This window comes from Petaurus breviceps, unplaced genomic scaffold (genome assembly GCF_028583685.1).
Source record: "Petaurus breviceps papuanus isolate PSGF00001 unplaced genomic scaffold, PetGlider_PUasm1.0 90734, whole genome shotgun sequence".
Taxonomy (NCBI): domain Eukaryota; kingdom Metazoa; phylum Chordata; class Mammalia; order Diprotodontia; family Petauridae; genus Petaurus; species Petaurus breviceps.
In genome coordinates, this window is record NW_027187327.1 from 9,778,749 (window position 1) to 9,799,323 (window position 20,575).

The 20,575-nt window shown below is 34.2% G+C and overlaps 1 protein-coding gene across 8 annotated transcripts in view; it reads right to left on the reverse strand.

Annotated features, from left to right (window-relative positions):
• Positions 1-20,575, reverse strand: part of SENP6 (SUMO specific peptidase 6) — a 138,756-nt gene that overhangs the window by 44,833 nt on the left and 73,348 nt on the right. For 7 of the 8 annotated variants that reach the window (XM_069066999.1, XM_069066997.1, XM_069066995.1 and 4 more), the window contains 3 exons: positions 8,280-8,350; positions 5,835-5,980; positions 3,071-3,452 (listed from right to left, as the gene is read on the reverse strand). In XM_069066999.1, the coding sequence (XP_068923100.1) occupies positions 3,071-3,452; positions 5,835-5,980; positions 8,280-8,350 (599 nt within the window). The remainder of the gene's footprint in view (positions 1-3,070; positions 3,453-5,834; positions 5,981-8,279; positions 8,351-20,575) is intronic. The other variant, XM_069066996.1, reaches the window with a different exon arrangement.

The window sequence follows — 20,575 nt, forward strand, 5'->3', positions numbered from 1 at the left end:
CATTGGTTTTTGTATTTGTACCTCCTAGTATTAGTTTTACTAATTATTTTTGTTTTTGTTCTTCTTAATTCTTGGTCATGGTTGATGTGGGAGTTGGTTTTGTTCAAATATGCATATTTTATAAGGCATTTGTGTTTTTATTTTAAAGAAGGAAAGATAATGTGAAGTAGGAAGGAAAGAAATGTTTGTTAACTGAAATAATTTTTTTAAAGAAAAAAGACATGGCACCAAAGCTGAAGTTTTTAATAGTTAAGGATTTCAAGAGATAAAGTTGGGGAGGAAATACATTTTAGGAATGGCACACAGTCAACACAAAGTACAGTGACAGAAGGAAGAATGTTAAGTTCAAGATAAAATAACATAGGAACAAATAACTTATACAGGGAAATAAATACAGAAAGTAAGGTTGAAGCCAGATTGTGGGGTGCTTTAATGTCAGGTAGAATAAATAAATGAAACATTTAGCAAATGATTAATAATAGGGATACAAATACAGAAGTGAAGACAATCCCTGATATCAAGGAACTTATATTCTAATAAGGTAAAATAAGATATGTAGGGGTCTGATGGTAAGGAGGGATATACTGATTTGGAAAATTACTGAGACGGCTAGCCAAAGGGGAGCAGACCAAGTACCCCTTCTAGAGGAAGTAGAAATATATATAAAGAATCCACCAATCTCTCCTCCCGAAAGAAACTGCAAAATGAAAACTCTTAGGAACATCATGGTCAAAATTCAAAACTTCCAAGTCAAAGACGAATACTTCAAACAGCAAGAAAAAAGAAAGAAGGCAGCTAGGTGGTGCAATGAAGAGAGCACCAGCCCTGGAGTCAGGAGGACCTGAGTTCAAATCTGGTCTCAGATGCTTGCCATACTTACTAGCTGTGTGACCTTGGGCAAGTCACTTAACCCCAATTGTCTAGCCTTCCCCCCTCCAAAAAAAAAAAAAAAAAAAGGAAAAAAGAAAGAACTCAAGTGCTAAGGAGTCACAGTCAGGATCATGATTTAGCAGTCACTACTATAAAAATGCATATAACTTGGAATATGATATTCTAGAAGGAAAAGGGTATAGACTTACAACCAAAAATAATGTACCCAATAAAACTAAATATAATACTACAGGGGGAAAACAGACCTTTAATTTAAGAGGACTTCTAAGCATTCCTTGAATGATGAAAAGATAAGAGCTGTGTAGAAATTTTCAAATTAAAATATAGGAGTTGAGAAACAAAAATGTAAACATTAATAAAAAATGATAATTGACCAAAAAAGGACAAGCTGCTTTCATTCTACTAGAGAGATGATAGGGCTCAGAGGAAGTTAGAGAATATTATCTCATAATCAGACTGCATAAACAGACTTGATACAAATAAAGAGAAAGGGGTGGGGAGCAGTTAATATTTCAAACTTACTCTCCTCTGAACTGCTTAAAAGAAGAAAACACAAACACACACAAAAGTGAAAAGAAATTTTATTCAACAGGGAAGTAGGAGGGAAAAGGAAGAAAACATAAGGGGGAACCAGAGGAAAAATGGATTAAGGGAAGGATTAGTCATAAGTAAAACAAACTTTATAGCACCAAAATATTTATAGCTCTTTTTGAAATGACAAAAAATGGGAGTGGGGGTCGCCCCCTTCCCCTGTGGGGCAGGACTCATGTATTAGGGAATGACAGAAAAAATTATGGTATATAAATGTGACAGAGTATTATTATTTTGTAAGAAATGATGAACAGGATGGTTTCTGAGAAACCTGGGAAGATTTGTATGAACTAAGTGAAAGGAACAAAATCAAGAGAACAGCTTACATGATGTCAAGCAATTTGTTAAAGGCAAACAACTGTGAAAGAATTAGAATACTTATCAGCATAATGACTAGTCCTAATTCCAGAGGACTAATAGTGAAACATGCTACCCACCTCATGATAAAGAGGATTTTGATTCTATCTGTATATATCATGGCCAATATGGAAATTTATTTTAACTGACCATACATGTTCATAATGGTGTTTTGTTTTTCTTTAGTTCTTGGTGGGGATGGGGATGGGGATGAGGATGAGGATGGGGATGAGGATGAGGATGAAGACTGGGGTGGTTGGGATGAAAAGGCAGATTGTGGCTGACAGGAAAAAAAAAAAGAATTGACAAAAGGGAGTTTCAGAAAAACTTGGAAAAGACTTGAATGAATTGTGAATTAATACCTTTATGTAAAACAATTGGTATTTATTAAAATGGTGACTAAAATGTCCAGACATTTCTACTTAGATAATTCAATTCTAGGGATGCACCTCACCCCTGCTCCAAGAAGTCTAATAACAAAAAGAAAAAAGCTACATTTACAACAAAATATTCCAACAGCACTTTTATGGCAGCAAAGAACGAGAAACAAAGTAGATGCCTACCAACTGGAGAAAGGTTGAACAAGTTATGGCATATGATTGTAATAGAATATTACTGCTTTAGTTAAGATTAAGATGGATATAGAGAAGAATTGATTCTTAGTAAGTAAAACAAGGAAAACAAACACAATGCCTAAAAAATGCAAATGGAGAACAATAAAGCAATTGAAATAGTGTTAAGAAATTACAAACCCCAAGTTTCACCTAAAAGAATAGATATTAGGAGGAAGTTCCCTGTAGAGGTACCCTGAATAAGAAGGTTAGGAAACCAGAGAGAGGGTGGAACATGCCATGTAATGTCAGACTTTTTCAATTTATTTATTCTGCTGAATTGTTATTTTATTTGTTTCTCACTTTCAGTCTGTGTTTATAAGGCATGGATCTCTGGGAGGAAGAAAGGGTATATACACTGGGGCAAGTTGGTAATTTAAAAACAAAATATATCAGAGTGATTTATTAAGAAAAACAGCTTTCTTTCCAATTATTCCAATCATACAAGCAGCCTTTTATCACTTGCCATATCCTCCTTTACTTAAATTGAAAAAGGACAAAAATCCTCAAAAAACCAAACCATTTTAAGATTTCAGGGAATATCCTAAGAAATGTTTTTTTTTTTAATTTTAGGAAAAGGATCTAAAATAAGAAGAAATACAAAATAAAAACATACTTACTTGGATCATTTAGATCAGATGGTTTTGTATTCCGTTTTCTTAAGTTTGTAATTTGGGGTATTTTTGCACCAGGTAAAAGGATTTTTCCGTTTGACTGTAGAAAATTGTGTCCAACATAATCATGACTCACAATAATATCAACTGGAACCTTTCCCAAAGTATTGCCATAAAATTTTTTGGCATTTAGTCCAGTGTTTTGAGACTTTTGTCCTCCTGAATTATGATGAATGGATGTTCGTGATAAAGGTACTGCTGCTTCATTTAATGCTTGCCTACAATTTCTTTGCAAATCCTTAGAAAATGTAACCCCGCAGTTTTGGCATTTGGTCTGATTTTTTCTTTCTTTCCCGCATTGTGGACAATATTCAGTTTGTGCAGAAACCTAAAATTCCCAATGAAACAGGAAAAAAAAAGATGTTTCCATCAACAGCAAAACCCTGAAAACATCTCAAAAATAATGCCCCATTTACTTTTTACTAGCAGTATACCAACAAAGAATCTTGTAAATAAGAAAAAGAAAAAGGAGAGAGCTGTACTGTTAAGATTATTGGGGGTGAAGGCCACTGTTGGAATAGTTAAGTGGATGGAGGGGTAGCTCAGAGTCAGGAAGACCAAAATGTTCAAGTCTCACCTTTGACACATATTGATTATATAACCCTGGGCAAGTAACTTAATGTACCTCAGGGCACAGCAAGTGCTAAACTAAATTGGCAGAAGAATTTCTTCAACTGGACTTCCCTACCTCGATGAAATCAGAGGCCTAGTTCAGAAAAAAAAGTTGGGATGGAAGAAGTTTGGAGGTTATTTCATAAAATATATTGGCTGAAACTTCTTGAATGCCCCTTTATACATAGTCTGATGCATAAAATAAAATACTTAAGATCACAAAGGAAATCCATTATACTGTAATATAATGATCAAGATACATAAAAAAAAAGGTCATGGATTTCCTAAAATCTAATCACAGACCCCTTGGGTTTCATAGGTCTTAGGTTAAGAACTCATATAGTCCACTACCCCCTGTGTGTGCAGAGGTACGGTAAATCTACAGAGCCCCTCCATGGGATTAAGATCCATAGAGATTGAGTGACTTAACCAAATACACACAACTGAGCCAGGGTGCCTCTCCTTGGCATATTGCTATAAGGCATGCCAAGGCATGCCCATATTTTCCCATTTGCACAAATACAACAAATTCGTTCTAATTATCCTTAACTACAAGTTACCAGTAGTACATATAGATTGAATGAAGATAATATAATGAGATAGACCACCCTAATCTTTATCTCCAAGTAACATAATTTATTATAGTAAATGAAGAGACCCTGAGAAAAACATTAATATAAGCAGGAGGGGAAACTTAGAGCTGTCCTGTAGTGTTGGTACAAAGGTGACATCTACCACAGGAATATGGTAGCTGGGTGGTAGTGGCAAGTTTCTATATCAAAATATTTAAATGATCTTCAGTAAACAAGCTAGTAAACAGCTGGAGTATTTCCTAAGAATCCAAATATAAAACTGATCTTAAATATTTAGAACGAACATTCAATAGTGTAGATACTAGACCACTCTTAGAGTACAGCTCAACTTAACTGCGTTATCTTTTCACAAACTAGGAAGAAATTGCATAATATGTTGAATAAGACCATACCATTAATAGTACACTCTCATAATTTAGTATATCTAACATTTTTATCATATTTAAATATTGAACAATGTTAAAGTAATCAGTGTATCATAAGGAGTTTAAGTTGGCAGAGAGTTTAGGACATAATTTTTGAAAAAGCAATATAGATCACTGAATAAGTGTAACCTTGGATTTAATGATGATATAATTCTCAAACATTTTTCATCTAATAACCATTAAAATGGAGTAGAAAAACAGAGATTACCAAAATAATTTTGTACCCAAATCATAAAAGACTTTGAAGATCAGCTGTCTAATCCATTTTTATTTCTCAATGCAAAAATGTAATTAACATGTGCTACTTTCTGTCAAATACCAATGATGTGCTATCACATTATTAAACAACATTAATTCCAGAAACCAAGTACAATATAGACCTTTTCTTAATTCAAACACTAATACTTCAAATCACCTGGGATAATACGGCTTAAGGAAATGTGATTCAACATTAATCTTCAAGGAATCACAGGGCTGTATAGAGGCTGATGACTCAGAAGAAATAAATAAATAGCAACTGACATGGGGGATTTATGTTAATTTTGGTGGAACCCAGGCCTATGATTTCAGGATAACTCCTACACTGAATACAAACTCAAACTCCCTTATATAAAGCCTTTAGAGAATTACCTGTGGCGTATTGAGAAGTTAAGTGATTTACCATAATCACATAGCTAGTATGTGTCAGAGGCAGGACTTGAACCCAAATCTTGGCTCCAAGACCAGCCCTATGTCCACTATATTGTACCACCTCTTAAAAGCATTTATATGAAATGTACTACTAATAAAGGGAACTGTATTTTTTCCTTTGGAATTAAAAATAGCCTAAGACTCTAATGTGTTTTCAATGGTTAAGGAATAGCTATGAAAGTGGATGGTGAAGGGGACAGAGCATTGGGGGGGAAGGGGGACAGGGACGGGACAGGACTGGGAACTTGTTAGAACTTTCTCTCAAAATCTTATCCAGTCATGTGATTCAAAATTGAATGTTTTAAATATACAAACATATAAAATGCTTAAAAGTCCCATATAAAATGCTTAAAGTTTCAATAATAACACTGCTTAATTTCTCTAACCCACCTCTAAGTGGGTTAAATTTTTTTTTGAAACAGGACACAGCTGGAAATCAGATTGGCATGAATTGCAGTGACGTTTTGGTTGTACCTTCCTCTTGATTTCAGACTCTGATTCTGATTCAGACTCTTCTGTTTTCTCTATTATGCTTTCTAAAGAAACATAAAAAAGAACAAATTTGTTTTTAAACTTTATCAGGTGGTAATTCATAGAATAAAAGTACTACAATTTTTCAAAAAGTCTCTCAACTTAAGTTAGATATGAATTAGTTCAGTGTTAATATGAATGTCAGAAAATGACATTAAAAGTCATTTAATAACAGGTCATTAAACTGTGAACACCTGGCCTTCATTTGGCTCCACATATTTACATTATGCTCATTTTCTCATCAGGCTCTCCTCATTTAGCCAGTAACTATGACAGTTCTCCCCACTACTCTCTTTTGCTTATCTACTATTGAAGGGCTATGGTAAGGTGAAAATTTTGCATTCTATCCTCCACTACCAACTTGGAACTTAGTTCCCACCCCTTGGGCTCCACGCTTCTAATTGCTGAGCATTTACACTATGTTGCCTAAACCCACTACATGGCTTCTTTGCTATGTAACCTTACAAGCACCTCCATATCTCCTTTCCAACTTGAGTGCTAAAGTATCATTCAAGGCTACCATTGTTCAAGAGGATGGATCAATCAATTGTCCTATGACTCTAATAACTAATTCCCTCTTATTTCTTTATGCAAAATGCTCCTCCCTGGATACCACTTCCCTTTGTATTCCCTTTTAGGCACCTACTGTAAGTAGACTGTCCTATGTAACTTTATTAAGTTCCTGGGGCATAACTGTATGCTGAATTCATAATCATTTTTAAAACTCAGGTTAAATTTTGTTTTAGAAAGGTTTCCATATAAAATACATGAAATGAAAAACTCTGGTATCACAAGAATTAAAATGGCAACTTTCTTGAAAATCCAAGTATACTGAATGATTCATTCCCAATGGATCCTACACCTTGTTAACATTTTTAAAAGGAGAAAAAGGCTTGAGATGATTGTTTGGGAAATGGTGAGGGAAGAGAAAGAAAACAGCTCACTGCAACATCAAAGTTTTAGAAAAATCACTTTTCCAGAAATGGAGTATTGTCAGTCCTTTCTTCATCTTTTCAGTAAATATTTCTTCTGAAGTCTGAATCCGAGGTCTCATCACAGTATGGATGCAACCTAGATTCTCAAAGCCTATGCCAGCACAGGAAAAGTTCTAATAGTTCTTAGGGCCAATCTACGGAAGTTTGCAGAAATTATTATTACCAAGAAGCTGATGAATAATTTTAGAAATGACAACTCATAAAATCATGTACTAAAGTAAAAAGGCATTATAATCTTCATCAATGAAAGGAGATACATGATGATGATGGATCTTTTTAGATACTGAATTACATGTAAATCATAAGAGTAATCATAATGGTAATAATGATAATGATATTAATTGCCCTTTACAAACATTATCTCATTTGACCTTTACCACAACTCTGGGAGTAGATGCTATTACCCTCATTCTACAGTCTGGAGGAAACTGATAAAAATTTGCCCAAGGTCACACAGCTAGTGTCTGAGCTCAGGTCTTCCTAACGCTAGGCAGAGGACTCAGTCCACTGTGCCATATAGCTGCTTCTAGATAGCAACACAACTCTAAACCTTCACTTGCATTTGATTTCACACATATTATTAAGCAATTGGTACAACAGATATAATCTCTTACTTAGTAGTTGAATTTTATTTTTTAAAATATATTTTAAAATAAACATTATCTAAATATCAAAATCTCAACAAAATTATGATAAACTTTCTTAAAGGTTTGTTGCTTTTGAAAAAAAAAAACTTGCCCAATCATAACAATAGCACTGACCATTTATAAAAAAATTAGCTTTCATTATAGCAATAGTTCAACATAAACCATTTGAAATTAAAGATTATTCATTTGTTAAATGAATTGGTGCTGTATCTATTATATAAATCTCCTCTGAGATGCTGTAATTAATGTACCCCTCTAAAAAAAGTTGTAATTAACAAAGTAAGCAACATCATAGTCCAATAGTTATATCCACCTTCTGAGTAAAGGGGCATAATCTATGCCAAACAAAAATAATTTTAATTCTTCAGTAAAAAGATTTCTTGGCCATAATCTTCTTAATGTTAGTCATCTCTGATATAAAAAAGTTCAGTTAAAGGAAAAAAACCCCAAAACTTAGTGCTTTCAGAGTTTGCTGTAAAGGGACATAATCTGTAATTATTAAACCATGTTCTATTTCAGAATATTTTTAGCACACTTTTACAAAGAGTCTCAGATCAAGACTTTAGAATGGTAGTGACCAGCTTATATCTTTCACACATAACCACCTAAATGTATGAGATACTATTTTAGTCTCTAGAGAAAAAAAAAAGCCCAATACTTACCTATACTTTGGGGCCGTGGCAGCCTAATATGGTCAATTTCTATTTTCTGAACATGAGGGGGGTATTCTTTCCTGGAAAAGAAAAGATTGTATTTTTCTTTTAGGTAGTAATTCCCCACCCCCCCACCCAGAAAAGAAAAAAAATTAAGAAAGGAAGGAGAGGGGAAAAAAGTTTTTTTTTTTAAAAGACAAAGTAAATGCATAGCTTCTTTGCAAATTTATAAGATAAGACTATATGGAGTAAGGCTGTTTAAAAAATCCTCAGAAATCCATGGAATTCTTTCCCCAAGTGGCTGCCTTACAATCTTCCTCACTACCCACCCCCTCCCTATATTACTAAATGTTGGAAAGCACAGAGAGGCTGGGTTTAATTCTTTTTGGATATATTTATAGAAGTAAAATCATTTTATTAGAATGTATAGGGTGAACCCTTAACACTTGTTTTTATATTTAAAGACTAAATTAATGGGACCATCAAACCCCAAAGGCAGATAATATGTAAAATTATTAAACTATGGCAATAAAAAAAAGGCAACTAAGTAGAACAAGCCCAGACTAAGACAGTTTTTATGTACTACCTGAGATGTTTGTAATTGAAGTATATATAGCATGTAAGAATACTCTATAACCCATGGGTTATAGTTATGTATAAATAGAACTTGGAGGTGAATGAAGAGATTCCAAGTGTTGAAAAACATTCCTATTTAGATGTGTAAAAAAAAAATCTGTATCCATTTGACTATTAAGAAGCATGTAAAAATTTTTCTTCTAGTCATCTTACATTCCTACATTTTTATGGCTTAATACTAAGCATGTCATAGTATTTAGCCATATAGAAAAAGGTTTCAAATTACCATAGTCAAGAATACAGATCACTCTACATTGTCAACATTAACCCACTTTTATTATGGTATACTCTCCACTTAGGCAGGATCAGAATTTTCAATGAAAATAAAAGTTAAGGGGCGGCTAGGTGGCGCAGTGAATACAGCACTGGCCCTGGAGTCGGGAGGACCTGAGTTCAAATCTTCCCTCAGACACTTAACACACATACTAGCTGTGTGACCTTGGGCAAGTCACTTAACCCCAGCTGCCATCCAAAAAGCAAAAAAAGAAAAAATAAGTTAAGGCAAAGTGGGGTTTCAATGGCTACATTAGGTGCAAAAGAATGATATTAGAGAAAAAATTCAGAGCTTAAGTGCCAATTTAAGATGAACTTTAAAATGAAAATGTTGTTATGTACATATATATTTTAATGGTGTGACAGTGAGGTATAAGACTATATTTAAGCCAATGAGATTTTAGAATAAGCAGCACAAATATGCCAGTTTTAAAATGTACCAGGTAGAACACAAAGAGAATTTAACTTAACTGCAATAAAATCTATATCCAAAAGCATAGTAGCAATCTTTAATGAACATATTACAGGTACTTATAAAAATGCTAATTACTGTTTTGCAAATCAGACAAAAGCACAGACACAATGTGATTCTTTATCAAAACTACGGATGGAAACCATTAACAAAGACTTGGTTTACTACTTGCCAACTTGAAAGGAATAAGTGACAAAACTTTGCCTTGTTATTTTAAAGGAAAGGAAACCAAGTTTTAAACTGTAGGATAAAATAATCTCAGGATATGTAAATTAGAGATGGGAGAGGGTTCTGGCTATCAAGTAATGTCCTCATTTCCTATTTTCTAGTATATTAAAACTATTAAATGATAAATATTTTTAATAAGTACAGTATAAAATACTGAAACAGATTGGATCCTTTTTCCCACAAGTTACTAAAAATAACCACCTACTGTTTATTATGTATACAATGCAATAGGGATATTGTATACCTTCCTATATCCTCAAATTTTCCTTCATCCTCACCCACAGAGGTATGATGCAATTAAGTAAATATCAAGGGGATACTATGCACTAGGCACTGTTCTAAAAGCTATCAAATATGATCAAAGTAAAAAAAAAAGCAAGCAAATATAATCAAAGTGGTTAAAGTAATATTTTAAAATGCAGTTTCCTGTGTATACCCTTTTAACTGTCCACTGTTTTTGTTAAATTGTAAGACACATAATGCAGAACTAGAAGAACTAGAAGCAAACATTTTGATTTTATCCAAAAAGCTAATTGAGCCTTATTACCCCAAACTGGGCTATGACAATAGATAGCAAATTTTCAAAAACTGAGACCTATTAAAAAAAAAAACATGCTAGGTTATTATTTTTTTCAATGGTAAAAAGTTGATCCCATTCTCCTCACTCCACAAGTTCATTTTTATTAAATCTGAAAGTACACTGTCCACTCTAATACACAAAAGGAAACATTTATTTTAAAAAATGAAATTACTAACCAAGCACACAAAGTTGACACTTTTTCAGGAGTATGAAATAGATTTAAGTAAAAAAACAAAAACAGATTTAGAATCTAGAGACCAAGGTGCTAGTCTCTAGTCTGCCATTAAACTATCTGATTTCTTGGCTTCAGTTTCAATATCCTTTTAAAAAGTTCTAAAATTCTTTGGTTCAAAAAACATCTAGTTTTGGAAGGACAGTTGGAAAAAAACAATCTTCAATCTGTCTCTACTGGTTCCATTCCTGCTGCAAATGGAAAGAGCATTAGATATGAATTACAAATTCTTTAATAAGTATTAAGATTTTGATTTAAATTATAACTCTGCCACTTACCAATGTGAACTTCAGCAAGTCTCTTAAAGACTATAAAATGTAGGAGTTTGTAAAATGAGGGGTCTGAACTGAGAGACCTCCAGAGCTGCTCCCCCATCCTTTAAAAAAAAAGAAACCCTAACTAGATCCTATTATCCCTTTAAATGATTGTCCTGTATCTCTTCCTTTTCTCAGTAAAACTATACACATACAAAAAACTATATCTGTCCTCCATTTTCTCCCCTCTCTTGAACCCTTGGCGATCTGACTACTAACAGCCTTATCAATCTCCTCCTAATGATGATCTCGTAATTGATAAATCTGAAGATCTTTTTCTCATTCTTCTCAACCTCTTAGGGGCCACTGACACTACTGACCATTCTCCTTTTGGATACTCTTTCCTATGTGGAGTTTTGTGGCACTGCTATCTCTTGGTTCTCTCATTAGTTTTACAGCTCCATCTCAGGCATCTTTGCTAAATTGTCATCCTTTGATGAGTGTATCCCCAAGCCTCTGTCATAGCTAATCTTCTCACTATACACACTTCCACTTAAGTGACCTCACTGGTTCCCATGGGTTCAATTATTATCTCTATGAAAAGGATTCCTACATCTATATATCTAGTCCTACTTTTTCTCCTGAAGTTCAGTTTCACATCATCAACCGCTTATTGGACATTTTGAAGTGGGTGTGCTACGAGCACCTCAAAGACAATTTCAAGGGACGCATGATGGAAAATGATGGCCAGCCACAGCTAGAGAAAAAACTATGGAGTCTGAATGCAAATCGAAAAAGCATACTATTTTCTTTCTTGTGGTTTTTCCTTTTGCTCTGATTCTTTTTTTTTTTTAACAACATGACTAATGTTTCATACAATTGTACATGTATAGCCTTATATCAGACTGCATGCTGTCTTGGGGACGGGGAAGGAGAGAGGAGGAGAAAATTCGGAACTCGAAATCTTGTAAAAGTAAATGTTGAGAACTATCTTTGGATGTAACTGGAAAAAAAAATACTATTAAGTGTGTGTGTGTGGGGGGGGGGGGGGGGCAGGGGGTGATAGTACTCACCTTTTCCCAAAACCCTAGACCATTTTCTGAACTTCCCTATTTCTATCAAGTCCATGACAATCCTTCCAGTTGCCCAGGGTTCTCAACCCTAGTAACATTTTTGATTCCTCACTGTAGCTCATCACATATAATCAACTGATTGCCAGGTCTTACGGATGCTACCTCTAACCCATCTCTCACATTTGTCCTCTTCTCTCTATTCAAAAAGCCACTACCCTAGTTCAGACCCTTATCACCTACTGAAAAGGCTATTGCAATAGCCTCCTAATTGTCCTCCCTGACCCTTTTAATCTATTTGCCACAAAGGGTGACAAAGTGATTTCTCCAAAGCACCAGGTCTGATTATATCATCTCCTACTCAAACTCCAGTAATTTCCTATTACCTCTAGGATCAATTATATAGAACTGCATGGAATACAATGAGCTTCATAACGTGTCCCCAAGCTACTTTTCCAATTTAATTATACATTATTCTCCTTCATATATTCTATTTTCCAGGTGAACATAAGTGTTTCTCATATACAATAATAACTCTTCACCTCCCTGTCTCTGTGCCTTTACATTTGCAGGTCTTCTTGCCTAAAATGCACCAACCCTCTTACCTTTCAGAATCTCTAGCTTCCTTCAAAATTCAGTCTAAGTGATTCCTTTCTACATGAAACCTATTCTGATCCTTCTCCCTGCCCTCCCCATTCCAGCTTAACTCAGATAGATGCTTTACTCACACCCCATTACCCTGTTTTATTTTGTATATATGTTTGTAAATATGTATTGTCTTCCCCAATAGAATGTAAGCTTCCTATGGGCAAGGACTGCTCCATTTTTGTCTTTGTATCCACAGTACCTAGCCCAGCATATAGTATATTCCTATTAAAGCTTAATGAGCATTGGAAAATATAATAGAAAAATAGTGAAACCACTTCAAAACTGAAAGTTCACTTCAAAGTGAACTAGCAGGCTGTAAGTATTATGAGGACTAGAAGAAAATATAGGCGCTCAAGAGCTATGTCTTTTGGAATTTTTTTCAATAATCAGATTTTTCATACCACCTGTATCTGACTTATGAGTCATATCTTATGATGACTGATGGAACATGTATGTGAATGTTTTCTATTTTTAAGATGACAAAATCTAAGAGTTTTTTGTTTTTGTTTGTTTCAGACAAGAATAATACTGACATTCCTTATTACTGTTATCAAAAGCCACAGGTTTTTGTTTTCTATAGTTACAGTAAAGGCTTCTTGATAGTTAGAAAAGCAATCTGGGGAGAAAACATGAATTTATAGGTCAAGAGAAATACTTCACCAAACTGAAAAAATTTGAATGCCACTGTTTTGCATGAACATCTACCAATATAGTATAAATTTGGACTACTGGGCTCAAATGAGTAATACTGAGTAGTCCTTGTTGACTTGCAGTTCTATTAAGGAGAAAGCATCTTTGAATTCATGACATCATGTAAAAACAAAATAAAGGCATTTCTTCTTCCTATGAGATTTCCACTATGTGAAGAGTGACTACATTAACTGGTCAACAATGACAACATGAACATCATGTTAACACCAATATAATGGTGAACTCTTCATATGTGGGTATAATACTAATTCTTTTCTTCCCTTAAAGATATATACCTTAAACTCTAGTATCTTTTTTGGGGAAATACTGTAACTATAAAACTTAAATTTATTAGAAGCCTCAGTTCCTGAAAAAGGATAAAAGTTTAAAGGTCAAAGGCCCCTGTTTGACTCCCAGTTCTACTTCTACCTGTGTCACACTGGGCAAAGTTATTTGATCTTTCTGTGTCTTGGTTTTTTTCATCTCTAAAAGGGGAGAGTTGGATTAGATGAGGTCTAAGATCCTTTCAGTTCTTGAGTCTATAGATCTTTAATTAGTAAACTATGTTAAGGTCTAGAACCTGAAGGTTTAGTTTGGAATATATATATGTATGTATGTATATATCCCTTATCTCCCCAGTTCTATTTCTGTATCACCAACTAGCTGTCAGACAGCTCTTCTTGGGTGTTCCATAGGCATTACAGACTCAACATATTCAATACAGGATTAAAAATTTTCTTCTCATGAAATTCCAAAATCCCTAATTTCTATTAAGGACATCACCATTCTTCCAGTCATCTATGGTTATCACCTTTAGAACCATCTTCAACTCTCCCTCTTCTTTACCTTCTCATAATCAATGAGTTGCTAGGTAATACTGAGTTGGCTTTCATAACACTGCTCACATCTCTCACCTTCAGGTCTTCACCCCCTCTAACTTAAGCCACTGCAGCATTTACCTATTTGGACAGTGGATTTTGAGTCTCTCTCCTTCAAGCAAACCTCCACACAGCTGTCAAAACATCTTCCTAAAGCACAAGTCTAATCAAAGTTATTTCCTGCTCAAGAAACTTCAATGATTCCTTACTGCCTCCCACATAAAATACAAACTTCTCAGTTTGGCATTCTGAGCCTAAATGTAGGCTTGACCCTTAACTGTTCTTATTCCACACAACCTGGTCTATAAACTGTTCTCCAACTGATTATCTCCACTTCCTACTGCCTCTATGCCTTTATCCCCCTATACCTGGAATGCACTCCCTTTATCAACTCTACTGTTTTAGTCTTTGGAGGTTCAAGGCTCATCTCCCATGAGTTATCACTTAGAGGATATTAAGCTTCCTTGATAAGTTAATTAATCCTCATATCTTCCTTAAATTTTCATACATACACTCTTTTTATGACCTGTTTTCCTGCCATCTTCAAAGTAAGCTTGTAAAAGACAAGAACTGTTTTTTATCTGAACTTTGTAACCATAATAATTTGTACATATTGGTCACTTAACAAACGTTATTTGGAAAGATAAGATTTTTTTTCCTCACAAAAATTAACATTTCTATTGCTCTGATAGCACTGTACTTTCCCAACAGTTCCAAGCCCAGGATTGTGTCCCAGCAGATGGGACATTTGTTTCTCCTTAATATATATGTCTCCAAATATTGGGGCACATATTCACAGTTGTTCAATTTTAAAAAGGAATTTACCAGAAACAATTTTTAAAATCATTTAACTAGCTACTTGAATGAGGTGTGGCCTTAGTGGCCCAGAGCCCATCTATGTACACAAAATATCTATATGTGAGTTATCAACAATTACATTTTATTTAGGTATGGTTACTTTTGATATTTTCTCACACCTACATTCTCAATGAAACAAAGACATTAATGTTAGTGATCTACTATTTTACTGAAAAATTCCTAACTCAAAGGAGCAGATAGTTGATCATAATTCAGTCATCCATTCCTATCAACTGTCCTTATCAACAGGTTTCTTGGATATGTTTCATACTTTCAATTCTTATTTACAACCAAAATGTAGGGCTTTAAATTCTCACACTAAGACTATCTGAAATTCTGAATCAGTCTAGTTTCCACCTCTCCACCACCAATTCACATTGTACAAGACTACTGGGTTGTTCAAAAATTGTAGATGGCCATTCTTTTCTACAATTTGTTGTTAGCCTTACCTAATACTTTCCCTTTCAAATGCCACTCAAGACCTATGTATCATTTTCCAATGCATTCCATTTGCATTCTGATTTTTCCATTCAACCTATCTGAAAAGATAAGTCTCTTCTTGTGAGTTTTACAGGGAGTACAGGAAATATTATCAACTCTATATCCTTGAGACAATAAGTTAGCAGCAGTTTCTAGTGCCAGCACCATTAGTTCTAGAAACCAGTTTATATACTCCAGGATTTTAGTGTACCAAGTTTGGTGACATCTGCATGTACAGATTAGAAGCCTATAATTTCATCCCTAAATGTACTCAGGATGACTTTGTTTAGTTAGAACTGCTATTCTGTTGGTGAGTCAGTCAGTCACTGCTCACAGCATACTTTATATTAGATCCAGACCATGCTTTACAACCCATCTGACCATCTACCTTCATTATTTCTCATTCACTTGCAATGCCGTGGCTCTCTCTGGACCACAGAACCTCCTGAGACCATGCCCTAAGTGATCTACTAATCTTTGATACTACTGCTGTAAAAGTGGCATTTTCTTGAATAAATGAGTTCAACAGTACTAAGACATATTGTGCATTGCATTTAGCTGATCCCAAATTCCCCAACCCCCCGCCAAGTTTCATATTCTACTTGACTATTCACCCTGGCCAATTCCTTGCTATATTCTCTTACACACCCTACGGCCTAACATCACCAGTTCACTTTCTACCTTTTTCTCTGGGAAGAGTAACCAAATCAATATGACTACTGCTTCTGTTAGTCCAGTGTCAACTGGTTCCTTTACATCTCAACTCACTATCCCTGTGACTTCCCAAACTAAAACTCCCTTTCCTGACCACCAATCCCACATATCTGTCTACATACACTAGAATGTAAAAGCTCCTTGAAGGCAGGGGGGTGTCTTGATTTTCTACTTGTATCCCTAGCCCTTAGCATAATGCTTGGCACATAGTAAGCAATTAATAAATGCTTTTCATTCATTCATTCATTTTCTCTACCTGAAATCTACCAGAAATCAAATCCTGCCTCCTCATGCCAAGAATATATCTTAAAATATAAAGACTAAAATATCTTAATGCTTCTAATATTAAAAAAAATTGCACCACTCTTTGAGTACTTGTTATTATTCTCTATATTGTTCGTTTTGCTTATGGTACTAATTTGTAAACATTCATTTATGAATGACCCACACATAAAAGTAGGCTATGGGAAGCTAAAGTCTCTATCGCTGGAGTAAATGTATTTTTTTTTTTAATTTCATAATTTAGAACACTGGGAATAAGTGACCCTAAGAAATATCTCTCATAACAAAAATGAAGTACCATCTTTTATGCAGATCTGGAGAAATCTTTTGTGAAAAAGTGTGAAGGTGGTGGTATGTTTCTGGAATAAACTCTGCACCATTTCTCAGTTAAAAAATCTTATAAATGATAGTATACTATACATTAGTTCTGCTACCATTTTAAAGTACATTATGGGTTAAACAAGACTTTTGTAGGGCAATTGTCATCCTAGTCACTATTTTTACTGGTACATACAGAGTGTTCCAAAAGTCTTTTGGGACACTCTCTATTTTGAGTTATAAATGCAAACTTCTGGAACATAGCTGACTCAAGTTATGAGTGCTTGTACATGTTATTTCTCAATTAGATTGTTAACTACCCTGAAGATAGTTCTTTACCAACTACATATCTAATATAAAACCCCACATATAGTTGATGGCAAACAAGGTACTTATTAATCACTTATCTCAAGGGCCTTAAAAAAATTCCCCCCCCCTTATATAACTTTAATTCACTTTCACTTTTGGGGTAAATATTGCAGATGCCACACTGGTGGGTAACGTCTTAATTTTTAAAAGTATGGAAATCACTGCATTTGTTTCAAAGAAAGAATTCAGGTTAATTGAAAGTATAACAATTTGTATTAAAGTTGTGATTTTTAGTTAGACTAGGGATAAATAATAAATTAATCATTCCCCACACATGCATATAAATTCATAAACAATAAGCTAATACTACATTTCTAAATTCATTCATCAGTCTAATACCATTTTACCTACTGCCTCATCCTGTTAAGGGAATCTAAAAATCAGAACAACTTTCAAAAAACCAGAATGACTTTCAAAGTGAGGTGGAGGCCGTAACTCTTTGAAGAGGTAAAATCAATTTAATGGTCAAGAAGCAGAAGTCAATAATCATTATTTAATAATCAGCAACCATAAAAGATTCTTCATTCTTTAAAAAAAAAAAAAGCAAGTCAAGTGGTTCTAATACCAAATTAGTTAAAATTGATTTCCAAGGATATCCAATGCTTTAGATTTGAAACTGGTTTTATCAATACAGTTGAGTAAGAAAATTCCTTAGTTAATTTAATGAATGGTCATAAATAACTATATATGGAATTCTTTAAAGTAGTGTTCTCCAATTTTTTTTCTTAAAAACCACTGACCCCCTGTCAGTAAAAATTTTTGAGCACTACATCCATGTATGTGTTTATTTTTTAACTTAGATATACTTGCTACTACACTATATACTTACAAACAGGACAGTATACTCAGTATGAAACTCAAACAAAAAGGATGAGCTGAAGATGAAATAATCTTTAAATACAGAGTCAATAAGTGACCATGGGAGTTTTTTGAGTAGAAGAGAGTGAGAAGGTGAGAAGGTCAGACCTGCACTTTACAGAAATTACTTTGGTACAGTGTTTCCCCGATAATAAGACACTGTCTTATTAATTTTTCTTGGACAGAAAAACACCAGAGGGCTTATTTTCATGAACATTGACAGCAATTTTAATAAACAGGTAAATGTGAACAAAAAAATGTACCTTTATTCAATAAGCAAATCACTGGGGAAGAACAGGATGATTGCGCTCACTGCTGCAGCTTTGATTGGATGCAGCTTGGAGCGCGGCGTGTGTTTCACAGGGGGAGGGGGGGGGACGGTGCATACAGAGGGTACCGTAATGTAGCATGTAGCGCGGGGGATTCACCTTCACTACAGTAGCAATCTCAACAGGGCTTATTTTCGGGGGAATGGTCATTCCTCTTATTTTAGAGGAATCTTACACAGTAAGGGGAGGGCTTATTTTCGGGATAGGTTATTATCGGTGAAACACGGTAGTTATGTAGAGGACAGACTAGAGTTGAATAGAGACTTGAGACTGGGAGAACAAATAGGAAGTCATAATTCAAGATAGGTGATGTGTTTGACTTAAAGTGGCAGCTGTGTGAATAAAATGAGAAAGATGTAAGGTGTTATGGAGGCAGAAATAATAAGACTTGTCAATTGAATAGCTGTAAAAGGAGAGTGAGAGAAGAAGTTAACATTAGGGCTGTAAACCTGGTTAGAAGGATGATGGTACCCCTCCAGAGTAAAAGGGAAGTTTGGAAGACGGATGGGATTGGGAGATAGAGGGACAGTGAAATGTTGGATTATGACTCATTTTGTCTCTCTCATCTCCAAATGAAAAGTGGGTGTCTACTGGTACCCAGTAATTGGTCCAGACAGTCTTAAATGTAAAAGACGTGTGGAGTCTGCACAGTAGAAGGAGAGGGCTGAGTGAGGGGGTGTTGGGGTATAAGGGTATGGTGTGGATATTAAAGGTACAAGTCACAGCACTGGCTATTGCACGAAGGATGAGATGAAAACCATCTTCCCATCCTTTGATTGGTTCACATCCTACCTTTTCTAGGATCACTCTAGATACTATTCTCTCTAGAGAAAGAACTTTCATATAGCTGTATGTAACTTTGTCAACTCCAGAATTTTACTCTGAAATTATAATATTCTGTAAAACAGATTCTGAAACTTACAACATATTTTACCTGAATGTGCTTTTTGCTTTTAATGGAGGAAAATTTGACAAAATTTGTTTCTTTGCAGTACTCCAATTTTAAAAGCTTGTAAGTGGATAGTAATTAAGTTGTTCTGTCACAGAAAAAAGATCTGGAGATTTTGCCTCTTAACCAAATGAACTCATATGTTTGAAAAAAGGTTTGAAATAAAGATCTTTCATTATTCTACAAATATCAATTAAAAAGAGGTGATTCTAAAGGATACTATTATGTTTCATAGGAGTTCTTCTAGTAAATACAAAGATGTAGAAGAAATGACAAAAAAGTATCTTATTCTATAATAAAGTTGTTAAGTTGCTGATTTATGTTCAATTTAAGACTTCCACTTTTACAGGGAAAAACTTAGCAAAACATTTAGTAATTCCGTTTCAAAATAATAAAGGGTATGAAAAGAACCAAAAATTCAGCAGATTAGAAATTTGCACAATCCTATCCCAAGAGCTGCTCATGTACCAGTAAAAATATAAGTAATTTTTATAAATGCTTATATTCAGTTTAGTGAGCTCAAAATTTCATCTGATATAACTATTAATAGCCAGAAAGGGATAAGTTCTGTGTCTGCAAATACAGTGAACTTATATTTTTTGGTTTCATAAAAAGAAAGACATTTTCTAAATAACTACTTTTCAATTAGGAAATAAAAATACACTAAAATCTCAAAAAGTTTGTATTAGTTGTGGTTGTTTAAGATAAATGACACACATTTGGTAAAATTTCCCAGGAAATATTTGGCAAAAAGTTATATTTAAGAAATAAGCACATTTTTAAAAATTTAAGAACTAAATTTAAGGTCGTTTGATACAGATGTTTCAACATTATCAAATTATATTTTATAAACTGCAATTTCTTTTGATGATCTTATTCTACACTGCTCTCTTTCCAGAAATTTAATACTTATGACATGTCTATACATACACCCTTCGAGTGATTTAGCATTATTCATTTAATAATAAGCTTTTAGAAAATATAACTGGTATTTTAGCTTCCCTTCCCTTTAAAACACAAAATAAAAACCTCTAAAATTTAAAATGTTCACTCAATAACACAAAGCATTGATAAGCATGCCAACCAACTTAGTTCATCCATATTCAATATTTCATTTTATGAACTATATTATTTTTCTTTGTTGCTTTCAAAAATAACTTAATGATATTATAAAAAAAGAGAGTATG